Source organism: Varanus komodoensis, unplaced genomic scaffold (assembly GCF_004798865.1).
Source record: "Varanus komodoensis strain SLA01 unplaced genomic scaffold, ASM479886v1 scaffold10, whole genome shotgun sequence".
Classification (NCBI taxonomy): domain Eukaryota; kingdom Metazoa; phylum Chordata; class Lepidosauria; order Squamata; family Varanidae; genus Varanus; species Varanus komodoensis.
The window spans coordinates 36,747,098-36,764,177 of record NW_025335269.1 but is presented as its reverse complement, the minus strand read 5'-3'; the positions used below and the strand labels follow the sequence as shown (position 1 = coordinate 36,764,177).

The 17,080-nt window shown below is 39.2% G+C and overlaps 1 protein-coding gene across 2 annotated transcripts in view; it reads left to right on the top strand.

The window, feature by feature from the left end:
* The first annotated feature begins 320 nt into the window (after window positions 1-320).
* The window catches only part of LOC123017513 (testis development related protein), a 31,020-nt gene continuing 14,260 nt past the window's right edge, over window positions 321-17,080 (top strand). The window contains exons 1-2 of one of the 2 annotated variants that reach the window (XM_044418927.1): window positions 321-425; window positions 1,256-1,449. In XM_044418927.1, coding sequence (XP_044274862.1) covers window positions 1,333-1,449 — 117 coding nt within the window. In that variant the 5' untranslated portion in view covers window positions 321-425; window positions 1,256-1,332. Of the gene's footprint in view, window positions 426-679; window positions 751-1,255; window positions 1,450-17,080 lie in introns of those variants that run through there. The other variant, XM_044418918.1, reaches the window with a different exon arrangement.

The following is a 17,080-nucleotide window of genomic DNA, read 5'->3' as shown; positions in this document are numbered from 1 at the left end:
AGCTACTGGGAGACTTAAGATGTGCGTGTGCCGCGGCCGGGGTGGGGGGCGGTCCTGGATAGCCGGCGCGTACTGGGCACGGCCTGAGGAAGACAGCGATGTATCCACTTCGGCGTGTCTATTTTCAGCACGAGACTTGGTGCTCCCGCGTTCTGGACGGGGCGCGAGGGGCGCCCAAGGGCAGGGCGAAGGCTGGCTCGAGCCCGCGGCTCGTGAGGGCTTCCCTTCCCCGCCAGGCCTCGGCGGGGCCACGCGAGTTGCCGTGGTGACGAGGCAAGCCTCCCTCCCCGCTCCCGCTCCCCCCCGCCCCCTCCCCTCCCGGCTCCCTCCACCGCCCCGTCAGCCGCAAACATGGCAGCGGCCGCCCGGAGGAGGCTCCGTGCTGCGGCGGAGGCGGCTCTGACGGCGACGAGCAACGGTCACAGGTGAGGGGGCGCACGGGTTGCGGTGACACAGCGCGGCGCGGGCACACGGGAAGGCAGCCGGGCGGCCGCAGTCAGGCCCTCTGCTCCCTCCGCCGACCCGCACTCTCCATGGCGGCGACCTCTTCTCCCTGGAAGCCTCGTGGAGCCAGAAGGGAGTAGGAAGGGGCGTGGGGGGGCCGCTCACCCAGGCAGCCGAGCCATCCTCCCCCCTCTTGCTTAGGGACAGAGAGCAGGAGGAGGAGGAGGAGGCGTGGTCGAGGGGCAACAGGAATGGCAATTCTTGCCGCAGGGCTGAGCTCCAGGACCTGTTTTCTTTCTCTGCCCAGTACGGTACTCCTGCCGGACTGATCGCTTCACGTGTTTTCGTGGCGCTCCCCGCCCCCCTTTGCTGTTTGAATGCCTCTGTGCACGTACAGATTGCTCCATCCCGTGGGACTGAATCATGACTACAGCCAGACCTGTTAAATTTTAAGCGTGGCGGGATCATTGGGGCATTGAGCCCACACGCTTCTTATCGTTCAGAAAAAGGACAGGAGATGAATCTGTCGGTCCCCAGTGATTCTAAAATGGAGCTATAAAATGTGTGGCAGTGGTCTGCTATGGGGGTAAAGGGTGTGTGTTCAAAGGAAATATTTGTGTGTGTCTACCCTTCCCCCATTTTGTTCCTTCTATTTCAGTAGCCTTGCCTATAAATTTGTTCTTTTGCACACTATGATCTGCCTAGCTTCCCTCAACCCTGCGCTTCCATGAGTACTCTTTTTATAGGATAGTTGTTACTGAATGACAAAGTCATTTCCATTTTACCCCTTTCCTGTCTTCCACTTTCTCAGGAATAAATAAGACCTGTCCACTACTCCTTTTCCCACTTCCTTTGCTCCCACCTATCTCCCCTTTCGACCTCCTAATAATGTGGAAGCTCAACAAGAGTGGCAAAGTTCTCCTGGATGATTCTCCTGAGGATGAAGAGAGCCATCTACATGAGTCACCTCCTCCACTATCACCAGCAGCCACCTTCTCAGCACAGGTAAAAGATCCCAGATTGCTGACTCTGTGGATATTTTTAGTATCTTTGCAGTCGTGGCGCCTTTCATCCTGTTTTGTAGGACAGACTTTCTTCCTTCCATCTTCTCTTTACCTATTCCAGAATCTTGGCATTTTTATCTCTGACCTGGCATTATGAGTAATCACTTTCCATTCCCCTTGGATGCCTACATAATGAGGCTTGTGGCAAGGAGAAGCGGGTATAAACTGCTGCTGTTTTTGGCCTTCTCCTAAAAACTCTTTGCTCAGCAGTGTTAGACTTTGCAATCCAGTGGCTTCATACTTCAGGTCGCTTTCTTTTATCTCAGTCTCCATAAGGCACAGTAGAATGTTTTTTGATTGCATTCATTAAAATCATTGGTTATTGGAAATATAATCTCAAACATCATGGAAAGAATACTGAATGGTGGAGAAGAAATTGTTGAGATTCTTACGTGGATAATTAAAGCAAAGAGATTTGAAAATTGAGATGGAATTTTCTTGCATTGTGGTTCTTCTGTTTAGATATGCATAGATTTTTGTTTTCTTTTAAATTTACAATCATGCTGTTGTAATATTAATATAATATTAGTAGAATCACTTAATATGCATGTATACTAGTTAGCATTCTTGCAACGTTTATAAATATAAAATATATTGAATATATTTTTTCATTGTACAGCTTTATAAAGGTACTATATTGGATATTGTTACAGTACTTTTCCACAATTTTTATTTTGAAAGAAGGGTGTCAAGTGGGAGAAAATAAATTATATCATATTTTTTGAAGATGTACTTTAGTTCCTAGGCCAAAAAGTATTTACTTTGGAATTAGCCTCATTGATTCCTAAACTTACAGTACTTGCTGAGAAGGCAAATGCTCACAGTTGTATGTATATCCAATGGAGATGACTCCCTGGAAAATTGTTTCAGATTGCAGCTTTAGGAATATTTTAGACACAGCTTAAAATTCTGATATATGTGTGCCTGCTTAGGGAGGAAAAAGTGCTACAACTCCCAGCAAGCTCCAAGTGTAGGACTTTTTTCTGCCTAAACATGGTCAGGGTAGCACTTTTATCTACTTATTAATGTGTGCAGATCAGCTAAATATTATCAGTGAACTAGGAATTTGTCGGTGATATATCAGGAGTGTAAAGCAGATCATAATGTCTACTGTGGGGATATCTCAGAAGAATTTGGTTGTAAGAACAGGCAAGGGAAAGACCAACATCACTCACACTGCTAAGTGACAGGCAGTGAGCTTCCTTTATTTTAGAATTGGTGCACGTGGGACAAATTTACTCAGGATAAGATGTGGGATCCTCTTCCCGCCACCCCCAGGGTGTTACTGGTGGAATAGAAGCTCATGTAATAATATGCTGTTTTCCACAGCTCTCTGACTAACGCTGCTTCTCAGCGTTAGATTCCTGACTTTGCTTTAAGGAACAATAACGTATTATGTGTGTCATGAACACTTCTCCCCCTTTTCTCTTTCCAGAAGATCAAGGTAAAAGGCTTCAAAAATATAGTTTTTTTTAACTGAGCTAGGCTACCCAGTCAGGTATACCTTTGCAATACAAAGTGAGTAATTATAAAATTGTTATTAAATTAGTGGTGGAGTTAGCTCTTTCCCATATCAAGAACCAATTCCAAACTGAATCCCTCTTCTCACTTGCTCTCCAAAAGGGGACTAGGTCTACCCCCCAGGGAGGTCCATGGTACTTTTAGGCCAGAAAGTGGGAATGCTGGCCATTACTTAATTGGTCCCCTTGTTTGTCCTGGCAATGAACCACTGGGTTGATCAATTCATACCCCTCCTCCTCTGACCCTCCTTGTTCTGTAGTGGTTCTCTCTCAATCAGGGGTGCTCTGGTTCTAATAGCTGTTTGTCTAATCCTGCTTGTTAACCTTGGCATTGCAGTCACTCATTTCAAGCTTTCCTTCCCTTCTTGTAGCTCACCTAAAGAGCCTGGGCTTTCTAGCTTGAAGGGCTGTATTTTAAGAGAAAGAGGAGCAGTCCTTACAATGTGATCCATAGCATCCTGCAGTCCCTTGCACTCTGAACAAAGGCAAGGGGAATTCCCCGTTCACCTAGATGAGGTTTATGTGTAGTGTAGAAAACAGCTGAGGAAAGCTAGAAAGGGCTCTGGGGTGCCCTCTTGAGACAGCCCACTGTACCATTGACGTCCCACTCGTTGTGGACACAGTGGTAAATATAGAGATGAGGCACAAGTTTTCAGATCAGATCTGGCTACAACTCTTGTGAATACTTAATGAGCCTGTAATGACTTTCCCCAGTCATAACAGTGCAAATTATCCTGTTAAGGACTAATAACTATGGGTGTAGCCCAGCCCTGGTTCTGCCCAGAAGCAGTTAGTTCACTGCCCCTATACTTGTAATCGCTACACCCCTTGCATGCTTGGCATGCCCCAAGGTTGTTTCTGTCTGCTTCTCCCATTCCTGCTATCCTGGGAAAATGGTCTGAGAAATCTTCGCCCAGTTTGATGCTTCAGAATGCCCATTAGCTTTTGTTATTCTTTTTTCTAAACATGTTATATCTGTCATAGGAAGATAGCCACTTCTGGAAAAGCTGCAGCAATTGCTGTTACAGATCATGCAAAAATATTTTGACACCCCTTTTCTGAGTAATGCAAGCCATAAACTCTATATAGGTATGGCCAGGAATGATGTATCCCTGGGTGTGCAGTGCAGGAGCCATCATTGGCCTCTGCTGTCCTCCGCTTTTCTAATGTTTTCCCCCCCCCCAGGTTCTGCCAAGAGCATTTGAATCCATGGCCTTCTTTGTAATAGCTCATACTATGCACGCTCAATTACTATGTACTATTGTAATTTTATATCTGCCTTAATGGTTTGCCTGTTCCTGAGCCACAGTTCTTTTCACCCATATAGAAAGCTGAAATGCATGTCAGAGGGTGGCCTCTGACCTGATGGCAGTGGAAGGTTCCATCCTATACCATGCCTTGCCGTGCTGCCCAGTTACTCTGGTGAATGAGCTGAGGTTGAGCTGTAGTCAAATGTCAGGTGTCCATGTTAGCTCAGAAAACCATGTCGTGCATGGAAATAGGTACACCTTTTCATTCTCTCCTATTCAAACCTTTAAAATATAAAATTGCCAGCAGTTGACAATGGCTGTCTGATGCACCCAACAGCAGCATGAGTGATATCATACCACTTTCATCCTTCTTATGGGAAACCTTATTTGGAGGAAATTCCTCATGGGAAGGAGGGGTTTTGTAGCAGGACTTTCACCCTTTTCTCAAACCTGTTCTTGTTTCTTTGGGTTCCATCTCTGAAAGACTTACAGTTGTTTCCTCTAATCTTAATTTCAGGATATGTAGGTGGGCCAAATGACCCTCACTCAATTCCAAAGGTTTTTTTTACCTATTACAGTGTGTACATGGAGAGGGTGGTTCAACTACTGCTGTGGTTCACTGTTTCCTCTGCAGTTATAATTGCTGGGGCCCATGGCTTTCTCCAGTCCTTTCCCCACAACTGTACGGGTTTGGGAGCTTCCCGAGATCTTTCTTCTACCAAAGTGTTGAAACCTGTTGGACTGATGCATGGATTTGCATGGATTTTTTCCCCATACTTACGGAGCTCTGTGTGGTATACTCCCTGTATACTCCAGAAGGAGACCATATTTTCTTAACAGAGAGAATAGAAGCTTCAAAACAGAAGCTTGTATTCAGGAAAATTGTTTTAATTGAAGAGTTAACCAGTCCTGCAGTACAGTCACTTCACCATCCCTATCTGCATCTGCATTTTACTTTCATTTGAAGAGATGGATAATCTAATTATGAAACTTGATTGTCTTAACTACTTTGTCCTTTAGCCTTGCTCTGGGGTAGTATCAGATTTTTCTGCACTATTCATGGGACAGTGCTGATTGGAATAAAAAACTCTGGTGATTTATTGTGATGAAAGTACGTTGCAAGATGTACCTCATTCCATACCAGGTAGACTTAGGCCAGTGTGACATTGGTGTGGATTGTATTTTGGTTTTGCAATAAATCTACTAATGTATTGTAGAAGAGTGTGTGAAGCCATCCCATAGAAGCTAATGTAGTCCTGGGCTGTTGTCCGTTCTCTGCCACAACGCTGGCACATACATCAGTGTGCTATAGCCTGTAAGAACTATCAGTGATATGTCAGATTCTGATATATGTGATGACAGACTGTGCATTTTAATATAGTCAATTAAATGAGATAAGCAGTGAAAAACAAACTTTAATTTTGCTCTTTGAGGATGAGCTGCCGACTTTTAAATTAAAGAAAAAATAAAAAATGCACAGAAGTGTATTGATGTTACTCTTTGACCTATTTTCCTTTGATCTTGTACTATGCTGTATTTAAGTGGCAGAAGTGCACAGACATGTTTCATGTCAATTGTAGCTTATGGCTGCTTGGTGGATGTTTCATAAGTTCATGTAAATTTCAGCTGTATATTAATTAATGACATTAAAAGTCATTTATACAATTTTGACACTAACTTTTATGCTACCTGAAGGAACCTCAAGAGAGATCCTGAGGGAGTGGGAGAGGATCAATAGCTTCCAGATAGACTTTAGTGAGACACATCAAGTCAGAGTAATGAGATCAAATGTTATAGAGTGGAGAACAGAGGACGATATAGGCTTGAATAATTTGTTTGAATTGGATTTTGTGCAAAATCCTGATGAAGTTACCTGCACCTGAATGCTTAACTATGGGGGTAATTGATGGTGTGCCCATACACTTTTTCCTTTATTTTCAGAAATAACAAGTGGAACCTACAAGAAAATGCTACACTTTATGTTTTTCCCACTCCCATCCCCCAGGAGTGCCCCTGCTCACAGTTCCAGGTAGCCATTATGCAAGTAGGGGTGTTGAATCCTTCCTCTGCCCACCTCTTTGCTCTAGAGAGATGAACCTGTACAAGGGCAAAAAGCTGCTTGGAGAAGGGGCTGCATTTCTGCTTAAAATCATCCCTCGCCTTACACACAGGTCAGCCAGTATTACATGCATGTCCACTCTGGTAAAAATGTGTATGTCTAGTATGTAAAAATCAAAAATCTCAATTCTGAATTCTGCCTCAGAAGTAATTATGCAAACTTAGCATATTCTTGATTGACATATTGATTTTGACTCCTGTCTAATTATTTTCCCTTGCCATTTGGGTATGTGATCTGAGGGCTATTTTTAACTCTTTCCAACTCTCTCTTTTTTAGTAAGTTCAACTAGTTTTTACTGACCTTGTTGATTCTTCTGATTATAAGAATATATATTGTTTCCAGATCTGAGCACTGTTGGCCATTGCTGAGATCTTTTGACAAGCCTGCATCCAGAAGGGTGAAGCTTTATTGCATTGTTTTTATGTGCTGTCATGTCATCTCCAACTTTAAGGTGACACTAGAAATGAATGCGCTCCAAAACTGTCTCCTTGACAGCTCTGCTCAGCTCTTAGGAACTCAAGGCTGTGGCTTCTTTTATAGAATCAATCCATTTCATAGTTGGTCTTCCTTCTGCCTGTGACTTTCCCTAGCATGATTGTCTTCTCCAGTGAATCTTGCCTCCTCATGATGTGTCTGAAATACAAGAGCTTCAGTTTGGTCAATTTTGCTTTGAAAAATGCAAAAAATGGTGAATGGTGGGTTGTATGCAAGAATTGGCAAATAGGGAGCAAGTTTAATGATATGCTTATGCTGGGCTAACCTGCCCCTGCAAATGCTCTTCTCTTCTGCCACTGAGTATTAAGCATTATGAAGCAAACATGGGGTTGGGAACTTCTCAGAGAAACAGAAAATTTCATTCATTAACTAGACATGCACATGTGATTACATTAGCCAATAAATTCTTAAATGTTTGCATGTTAAAAATAGCAGTTTTGTAAAGTCAGAACAGAGATAAAGAGAAGGAGATTACAAGAAAGTATAAACTGTATTTAGCATGTCCAGTTATGTCCCAATTTTAGGCATAAAATGGATCTTGACTTGTAGAAATTGTGGTATGAGAATCCACTGTTTCTTTGTGCAGACCTAATTATTAATGTGAATACTCAAGCAAGACTGATATATGATTCAATCACAGAAGAATAGAGGGAAAGTAAAAAAGATTTGTGTGCTTGTAGAATTAATCCCTTTAGAACCTTACGGTGTGTAGAAAACACAAGAAAAGAGCATTGTACATTCCTGTAGAAACACACTGAATGCTCTGGCATTGTATTGCCAAACCCAAGGGGTTGTTGCTAAGATGTTAATCAGGATTTTCCATGGCATGGAAAGCAGCTGTTAGTTAGCTGTTTATAAAAGGGAGAATTTAGCTTTAAATTGTTAAATACTGAAAAATTCCATGTTAACCAAATAAAAAATAGGAGGTAAATTTCAAGTTTTCTCTATAAGCAAAATGCTCTAGCATAAGAATAACTGATCCTTAAGTACAGATAGGTAAAAGAATGTAGTATCCTCCTAATTTGGAGAAAGAAATACATAGGGCATTAAAAAGATGGCTGAATAACACATGTGTCCCATTTCAAGGAATTCTTTTGGATGTGGGAGTTCTGCATACATGGAACACCCCTGCCTGAAACAGTTTTTAATAGAAGTTGTCAGCATTTTGTTTCAGGGACAGTTCTGAACTTTCCTGTAAAAATTCCAGATTTAGTTGTGGTGAATATTCTTCTTATGCACTATTGGTTTCAGAATCTTCACATCACTTTGTATTCATGGGAAGTAGTATTTCTGTTGCTTACAGAGAAGAACTATGGGCGGGGACTATAACCTTGGTATGAATTGCATAGACAGATCACTTACAAGTGGTAAGGTTTACCCCAAACAGTATACCTGCTACTCTGTTGTTGTATTTATGTAGTGGTTTACCTGAGACACTGGTAAGAATTCCACCTTTTGAATTGCCATTATCACTTCATGCATAACTTTGTTTTTCTTGGAAATCTCCATTCTTTCTATAAAACAGACATAGCCTGTTGAGCAGGCTTGGCCTGGTTAACTAAATGTATGAAAACTAACTGGATTTTATCCTGGGGGAAGATAGCTGCCAACATTAGAAGGCAACCTCTATGATGCTTAAAATATTTTTTCAGGATTTGTAACTGAATTTATAGTAACTTATAGAAATACTATAATATCTTCTTCAAGTGTTTTGTTTTTGGGGAAGTATATTCAAATTACATCTTCAATATTAATTGCTCTTCTAAATAAGAGCTAAATCTCTATATTAATAAAATGCTGTGCTTGGAAAAATGTATGATTGAGAAGAGTTCTATTGCTGGCTCATACTTAATAATATACATCATAATTACTTGTAAGTGGCCATTTCCAAACCTAAAGTTATATTTCAGAGTAAGAAATTATTAAAGAAAGCATAATGAAGGAAAACTAAGACATCCCTTACAATATACTTAAGGCTTGTGGGTATTTTTTTCTTAAGGGATAGGCTATGTTTGTAATTTATGAGGCTTGCCTCAAAATGCTTTTGCAGTTTATAGATTATTAATTAATGAAGATACTGCTAAACAGTCTCAGAATATGTATTATTTAAGTTATTGTGGTGTAGTTGGCACTGAATTACTGGGTGAATTGAAGTTGGATGAGCATTAGGAAATATTCCTATTTTGCAGTGATATTATTTTAGCTCTTAATTGGCATCAAAACATAAAAAGACATGTTAACGGCTTCTGTCCCATTGTGCACATACATTATTGCAGAGGTGCTCAACCTTTCTGGGTCCAGGATATTGAGGAAGTGATGTGGGAGGTGTGGCCTTTCACAAAATAGCAAGAAGGTGAAAATCATCTTGAATTCTTACATGGGATCCCCATTGGATCATCATCAAATTACTCATGGTGGTTTATATAGACAAAGCAATCAAAATTACAGATCTGGCATTTGGTACAATTGGCATAGAACAAAAACATTAATCCAAAGCATGGATGCTCATGTAACTTCATGATTTTTATGTGATGCCAACAGAACCATAGAATACATCTGTGGACAGAGAAGTGCCCTATGATTAATGGTGGTAAAAATAATAAGAATGTAAGAGTTAGGGACTAGCATATACAGATACAATATTTCTGATGCTGAAGGCAAACTCTGGCATCATGATCAGTTGCCATTGATAGGCTTATTGTCCTTCCAATTTGTCAAATCCCCCTTTAAAGCTGTTCAAGTTGGTTGCCATCACTATATCTTGTGGTAGTGAATTCTATAATTTTCACTATATGTGATGTCAAGACACACTCTTCTTTATGAAAATTCATGCCTCTGATCCATGTTTTGCACCGGAAAGCACTGGGTGTGTGATTATATGGTTCAGTCCATGGAGAAAAATGTGTTATGCCATTTGATGCTGTGTTTTGGGGGTGCTATATAAACATTCTGCAAATTCAAGAGGGTCTTACAAGGAGGAAATGGGGAAGAAGGCCAAGGAGCAAAAAATTTGGTAGAATCCTTACAGGAGGAAGAGGACAAGAAAAATCCTTACATTAGTGCTTTAAGAAATGGCAAGAAAGTAGCTTTGATACAGATGGGAACAGCTGTGAATGAGGAAGTAAAGAGAAAATTCATATTACAGACTTCTTGAGCCCAGCAAATGAATTGGAGGAGTTCAGCTGTTTTGAGAATGCCAATGGGGGTGGGGGAGCAGGAAGAGTGGATTAATAACTTTGTTTTAATTAATGAACTCACCTCAACATCCAATATTGTAAATTTTTAAGGAAGGGAATAGGGTGTCATATGTTCCTGTCCAGTGAAAGATGTTCCTACTAATGGAAGTCCAAGGCTATTGCCTTCCTTTGTAAGGCTGCAATTGTATGCATATTTACATAGAAGATTTTGATCCTTATATCTTATTCACCATCAAGAACATGTTCCCGCCACACACAGTCACAAACATCTTCACCCCTATCAACCTGTTTATACATGCTTGAAGGGGAGATTCCCTGAGTTGGGGCTCTGAATAAAAAGGAAGAAAGGTGAAAGCCCTGAAGCAAAAAAAGAAAAAAGGGGAGATAAAAGTGGGAAAGAAATAGAAGGGATTAAGCAGCCTCTCTCCCCACATTGTTCCTTCTTTCTTCAAATTTGCAGGTTTCTGTGGCTGCTTTTCATAAAACAACAAGAACAAAAAAACAAACCCAACTGACAGGAGACTGTTTATGTCTCCTGTGTAATATTTAGTTTGGCACCTTGGTGCATGCCGAAGTTAAGTTATAAGAAGAGGAGCAATTGATTCCCTGCATCTTCCATTGTGTCACTGTAGATTTGGAATGGAACGTGCCTTGCAGAAGCACGGTCTCTCTGTCTCTCTCTCTCTCTCTCTCTGTCTGTCTGTCTGTCTGTCTGTCTGTCTCACACACACACGCACACACACACACTTTTGCCCTTTCCATATTTGTTGTATTACAGCCAGGAATTGAAATGGCTTTATTTGGCTTTGTTACCACTTGATGTGCACAAGTTACTCAGCACTGTGAAGCTGCATTAAAAATGGCAGACAAGTAAGCAAAAACAAAAGTGAAAAATTTAAAAGTGGGGTAAATGCTTCTGTATTGTTGCAGAGTTGGGTGTTTTACCTCACATTTGTGATATCAGTTGTTTATTTACTTTATTTTTTTCAGACCTTAAGTTGGCAGATAGTTCAACAGGGAGTGTTCAATGTCTTCTTTGTAAAAACAGTGCTTCCAAGGTGTCATTCAGAACATGAAGTCCACTGGATGACCGTCAGCCAGTCACTCTTTTTCAGCCTAACATATCTTACAAGGTTTTTGTGATGATACAATGGGAAAAGGAGGCCATGGATATTGCCCTGACCTACTTGGAGGAAAGGAAGAATATATCACATGAAGTTAAAAATAAATCAATTCAAATCCAAGTACAACCAAAACCAAATTCAAGGGGAGACTGTAATTTAATCTTGAGACAAATGGTTTTCATCTCAAGGGGACATCATCTGACTTCATATCCCATTATTCACAGTTCAAAACATAGGAAATATGTACTCCCTACTGTGTGCCAGAGGACATTGCAAAACATATTACACCAATGTAGTGAAGTAAAGTTTTTCATTTCTTTCTTATGTCAACATAAGCTGTCCATATTTAGCTAATAATGAAAATATTAAGCTATATTTTTAATAATGAGTTGAAGAAAATCTTAAAAGGATTGAATGGTGTTTCATCTTCTGTCAAATCCAAAACAAAATGGGAACTTTTTGTTGTTGTTGTTGTTGTTGTTTTGGTTACTTGTAGGTCCCCGGCTCAGTTTTCTGGGATCATGTACTTTGATACTTGACTTTGGCCTGAAAGATGTGAAATTTAAGCATTGTATGTGGTAGCATTTCACTCATCTTCAAGTAATCACTACATTTCATTTAATCAGAATGCCTAATTTCCAGAAATTATTCAAATTACTTCAACATGAAAATAAGTATTACAAGAGGCGTCCTATGCACATTAACAAATAGATGTTTATGCATAATTGTTTCTTTATGTATATAGCCCACTTTTCATATGCTATTCAGCTCATATCAACGAAACACTAGACATATATGCCAGCACCATGCCACTTCCATCCTGTGTCCATACCACAGTTACATGCATAATTCTGTGGAGAAAATGATATATGCAAATATTATGACAAGGATATGCAAACTATGGATGTTTGAACATTCTTTCAGAACTGTGGAATTGTTTCCTGTTTAACATGTTTCAGGAATTTTGTTCATTTATTAATGCTATAGAAAAAAAATGTATGTGTATCTGCATTCAAAACCAATGCAAGTAATAATGTTTTAAAAATTTCATATGCTATCCAACAGTTGGTCAACATGTAATTCCTCTGTTTTACTAACACAGACCTATCTGTTTTTAAGACTTTTTTTCTGACAGTTTAAAAAACTTTAATACACTAACTCAGCAACAAAGTACATTTACAAAATCAGTATTTTCCAGCAACTCTATCTGTTCTATGTATTAATATAATATCTAATCTCATCCTAAATTTTAAGTATCCTAGAATTATATTTTTAAACTGCCCAGTTTTTATTTTTGAAGTAGGTATAGAAGAGGTGCTATTTGAATATGATCTCTACCATAAAAGAATTTCGGACACAGAAGAAATAAAAAACAGTTACCAAATAAGGCTGTGATCTGAAGCATATTTGTGAAGCACATATAACTTCCATTGGCTGTACTGTGCTTCAAAATAAGTGTTAAGGATTGGAATGCCAATGTGTAATCAAATATATAATAGTGTTTTAATTCAGTAGAGTAGACAACACCTATTGCTTGCATACCAAATCTGCTGACAATAGAACATGGTCAAGCCATCGCCTGGGCATGGATCCACATATTTCTAAATCATTTTTCTCTGCGTCTTGTTCTTATGTCAAATTTGAAAGAAAAATGTTACAGGCACTGCCTAGTACTCATCATTGTCACCATCTGGAGAATGTGCTGCTGTTTGATCTCCCACCTGTCTAGGTATAAAGAGGTCACCCACAGAAGATGTTGTCATACTGAATCTGTTCTGCTTTCTAGTTAAAGGTTTCTATTTAGGGTCAGTTTAAGATGGATCATGAAAGAGCACATGCTGAAGCACCCACTGCTCCATACTATACTATATTATGTTTCTTTGTTTTGACTTGTTTTAAGCAGAATGAAAAGAATCTGAGAACATCCAGTGGATGATGCTTGCCAGAGGATGTTCTGAAATGGCTGTGGTCTGAACAGTAGAATAGTCAGTTCATGTTGGGAAATATTCCTGACTATTAAATATTTGCAGAAGCACTTCATGGTTATAGATTTGCTACCACATAGCAATCTTCCAGAAGATACAATAAAACAAAGGGAAATTCAAACCAACATTAGGAATGCTAAAAGACAAACATGTGGACACACTATCTGAGCAGGAGAAGGTAAAACGAAGATGGAAAGAATATATAGAGGAACTTATACAGAAGAAATGAAAGGATAGCAGATTCCTTGAAAGAGGAATCCTACAAGGAAGAGCCTGCAATATTAGAAAGTGAAGTGAAAGCTGCTCTGAAGGCACTTGGAAGGAACAAAGCACTCGGAGTAAGCAGGATGCCAATAGAACTATTCCAAGCTGCATAGAATGAATAGGTCAAGATTCAACAATATACCAACAAATATGGAGAACAAACCAAAAAAAATGTCCCACAGACTGGAAACATTCCATTTACATTCCAGTCCCCAAGAAAGGAGATGCAAAAGGGTGCAGCAACATAGGACAATTTTACTAATTTTCCATGCAAGCCAAGTGTTGTTCAGTGTATTGCAACAAAGACTATTATTACCCTATATGGAGTGAGAAATGCATGAAATTCAAGCTGGATTCCAAAAAGGAAGAGGCACTCACGATCATATCACAAATATATGTTGGCTGCTGGAGTGCAGCAAAGAATTTCAGAAGAAGATAGTCTGTGCTTTAGAAACTTCTGCAAAGTCTTTGACTGTATGGATGATGAGAAGCTCTGGATGGTCCTAAACAAAATGGGCCTCAGCACTTGATTATACTGATGCATAATCTCATACTGGGGAAAAGAAACTACCGTTAGGACAGAATATGGAGAAGCAGAATGGATTCCCATAGGCAAAGGTATCAGATAAGTGTATTTATCTCCCTGTCTGTTCAGTCTGTACACAGAACATATCAGAAAAGCTGAATTAGAATCAGAGGAATAAGTGAAAATTGACAGAAGACAGATCAATAATTTAAGATATGCAGATAATGCTGTATTACTGGCAGAAAGCAGCAATGAATTGAAATGATTTCTCATGACAGTGAAAGGAAAAAGTGCAAAAGGAGTACTGCAGCTGAATATTAAGACAGAAATCATGATTACAGAAGAATTATACAACTTTAAGGTCCAAAATGAAGGCATTGACATTGTCAAAGATTTTGCATAGGTTGACTCAGTCATCAGTTCAAAGGGAGCCAGCATCCAAGAAATTCTGAGGTCTTCGCGACAGGACGGCATACAAATAAATAAATAAATATTCAAATTCAAAGGAGACTGAGGCTTGACATGATGAAGGAACTAGAAAAGATAATCGACTGTAAGGACATTTCACTTGGAGACCAAAGCCAAGATAATCCACAGTACTGTATCCTCTATCACTGTGTATGGGTGTGAAAGTTAGACAGTGAAGAAAGCAAACAGGAAGAAAATTGTTGTGTTTGAAACGTGTTGGTGGAGAATTTTGCAAATACCCAGGGCCAACAGAAAAGCAGTCCTAGATCTAATCAAACCAGAACTTTGCCTAGAAGCAAAAATGGCAAAACAGAGGCTGCCATACTTTGGGCGTCTCATGAAAAGGCAAAACTCCCTGGAGAACATAATAATGTTGAGAAAAGTTAAAGGCAGAAGAGGAAAAGGAAGACCAAATATGAAATGGATTGATTCCTTAAAGGAAGCCACAGCCAGGAATTGACAGGAGCTGAGATCGGGCATTTTGGAGGGCTTTCATTCATAAGGTTCACCATAAGTCAGAGACAACTTGACAGCACATAATACCAAACAGTTTATATTTACACCCTAATTAGCCTCAAAGAAGTACAGTAAAATCTGCCTGTGCATGTGTGTTTGTGAGAGAGAAACTGCAGTTTCAGAGAATTTCCATATGCAAAAAAAAAAAAAAAGCTAGGTCCAGTGAGGCATTTACCTAGTTTAAGAACAAGAGTTTCTGTGGAAGGAAGTAAATGCAGGCCAAGTGGACATTTTATTACCATGGTTGTAATATTTCTGGTTCTCATTGCTGTCATCACAAAAGTTTCATGAACTTTCATGAAAGTGAGTACAGTTTTCTATTTCCCTTTATTTATTTAAAATTTTGGTATCTTGCCCTTTACAGTGTCTCAGAGTGGCAATAACCCAGATAAATAAGACACATTATTTATTATTATTTTTTATAATAAGAGCAAGAGCATGTCTTCAAGGTGAGGTTATATTTTTTGTACCAGGGTTGCATCAAAGGTTTATGCTGAGATGTAAATTTAAACATGTTTCATGAAACAGCTCATTTCCTGTGTCTCAGTATACTTTACTGCATGTTTCTGAGGCACTCTTCCTGGATAGGTTTACAAACAACATTATTAGGTCTTCGTTTAATCAATTTAATTTTCTTGCTACTGTAATGGCAGACATATATATTTTGCATTTCATGCATTTTCATGCTTTAATTTATGAAAAATACAAGTATAGCAAAGTTTTAATAAAGTTTGGTTATATTCTGTATTATAGCAGTTCACACACAGTGTTTGCTGTTCTGATTACTGTTTGTCTTCAGACTCTTAATACAATGATATCCTGCCTTGATGCTGAAAGAGGAAGTCCTGTTGTGCACAAAGTTATGCGATTATTTAGTTAACAGGCTGATTGTTAAACTTGGTATTCCAGTGTCTAGCACATTAATGTTGTGGTGCGAACTCAAAGTAGACATACAAATGCAACTTTTAGAGTCCTTGCATCACTTCAATATATAGCAAAATGTGAAATTAAATTTGCATGTACAAGTACAAATATGGCATTTTCTGACTTACAGATTCAGTATTTTATAGATAGTTCTTAATATTTTAAGTTAATATTAAACAATTTATTTTTGACAGTATTAGTAGTAAACAAATTACAGTGCAACTTTCTCTCCAGTCATGAGCTCATGAATCACCAGATGGTCTCTCTTTACTGACTTAATTATAACATTTGTTACCTGAAAGTACTGTAATAGCCCTGGGGACTTGGATTACACAACAGGGTTCTTGTAACAATGTAACTTTTAAACAATGTAACAATGTGTTGCTATAGAAGCATGGCTATAATCTTCCATTTCTTGTTCTTCAAGTGCCTTGTTTCAGAGTTTTTCTCAAATATACACACTCAGTGTTTATTCCCAACAAAATTTGGCCAGGAGATTATCTTTACATGTATGTAAGAGGGGTAGAATAAATAACTGGCAACAGCTCCCATTGCCAGTTATGGGACTCCCCCTACCCCTAATAATACATGCTTTTAAAACTAAAATAAATAAAAGGCAATTTAGGTATCCAAGTGAAAATCACCAAAAGAACCAGGAATGTCTCCCATTTTTTTTTCATCTCCTCATCAGTAAATATCCTATTGATTGAACCAATGGAGTTGTTTCTAGGTATTGTGGGGGCAGTATTTTTGTTGAAAAGTAAGAATTAGGCTTTTCAGCTGTTTGTATTCTATTATTATTCTGAATTGCTGCCAGTCTCTCCCCTCCCACAGAGGAAAACAACACAAGGAAGTTAGTATTTTTACCTTTTATTATTTAGGGGACTGTCTTGTGGACATAATGCAGCCATTTCCAGAGAACCTAATCCCATCAGACTGTCAGTCCTTGAAGCAATGCTCTTACATATACACTGTACTAGACATACAGACATATTTTAAATGTAATAGTTTCATTGGTATTTCAACACCCAACTTATATCAGCTTTTTCCGTACTTTATTTTGCTTCATGTAACTTAGCCAGTACAGTAGAGTTATCTGCTTGGTGGACACTATTTTGCCACCTAGGAGTTGCTAGTAAAAGAATATTTTGTCCACAAGTTGACATTCCACATACTGTCAAACA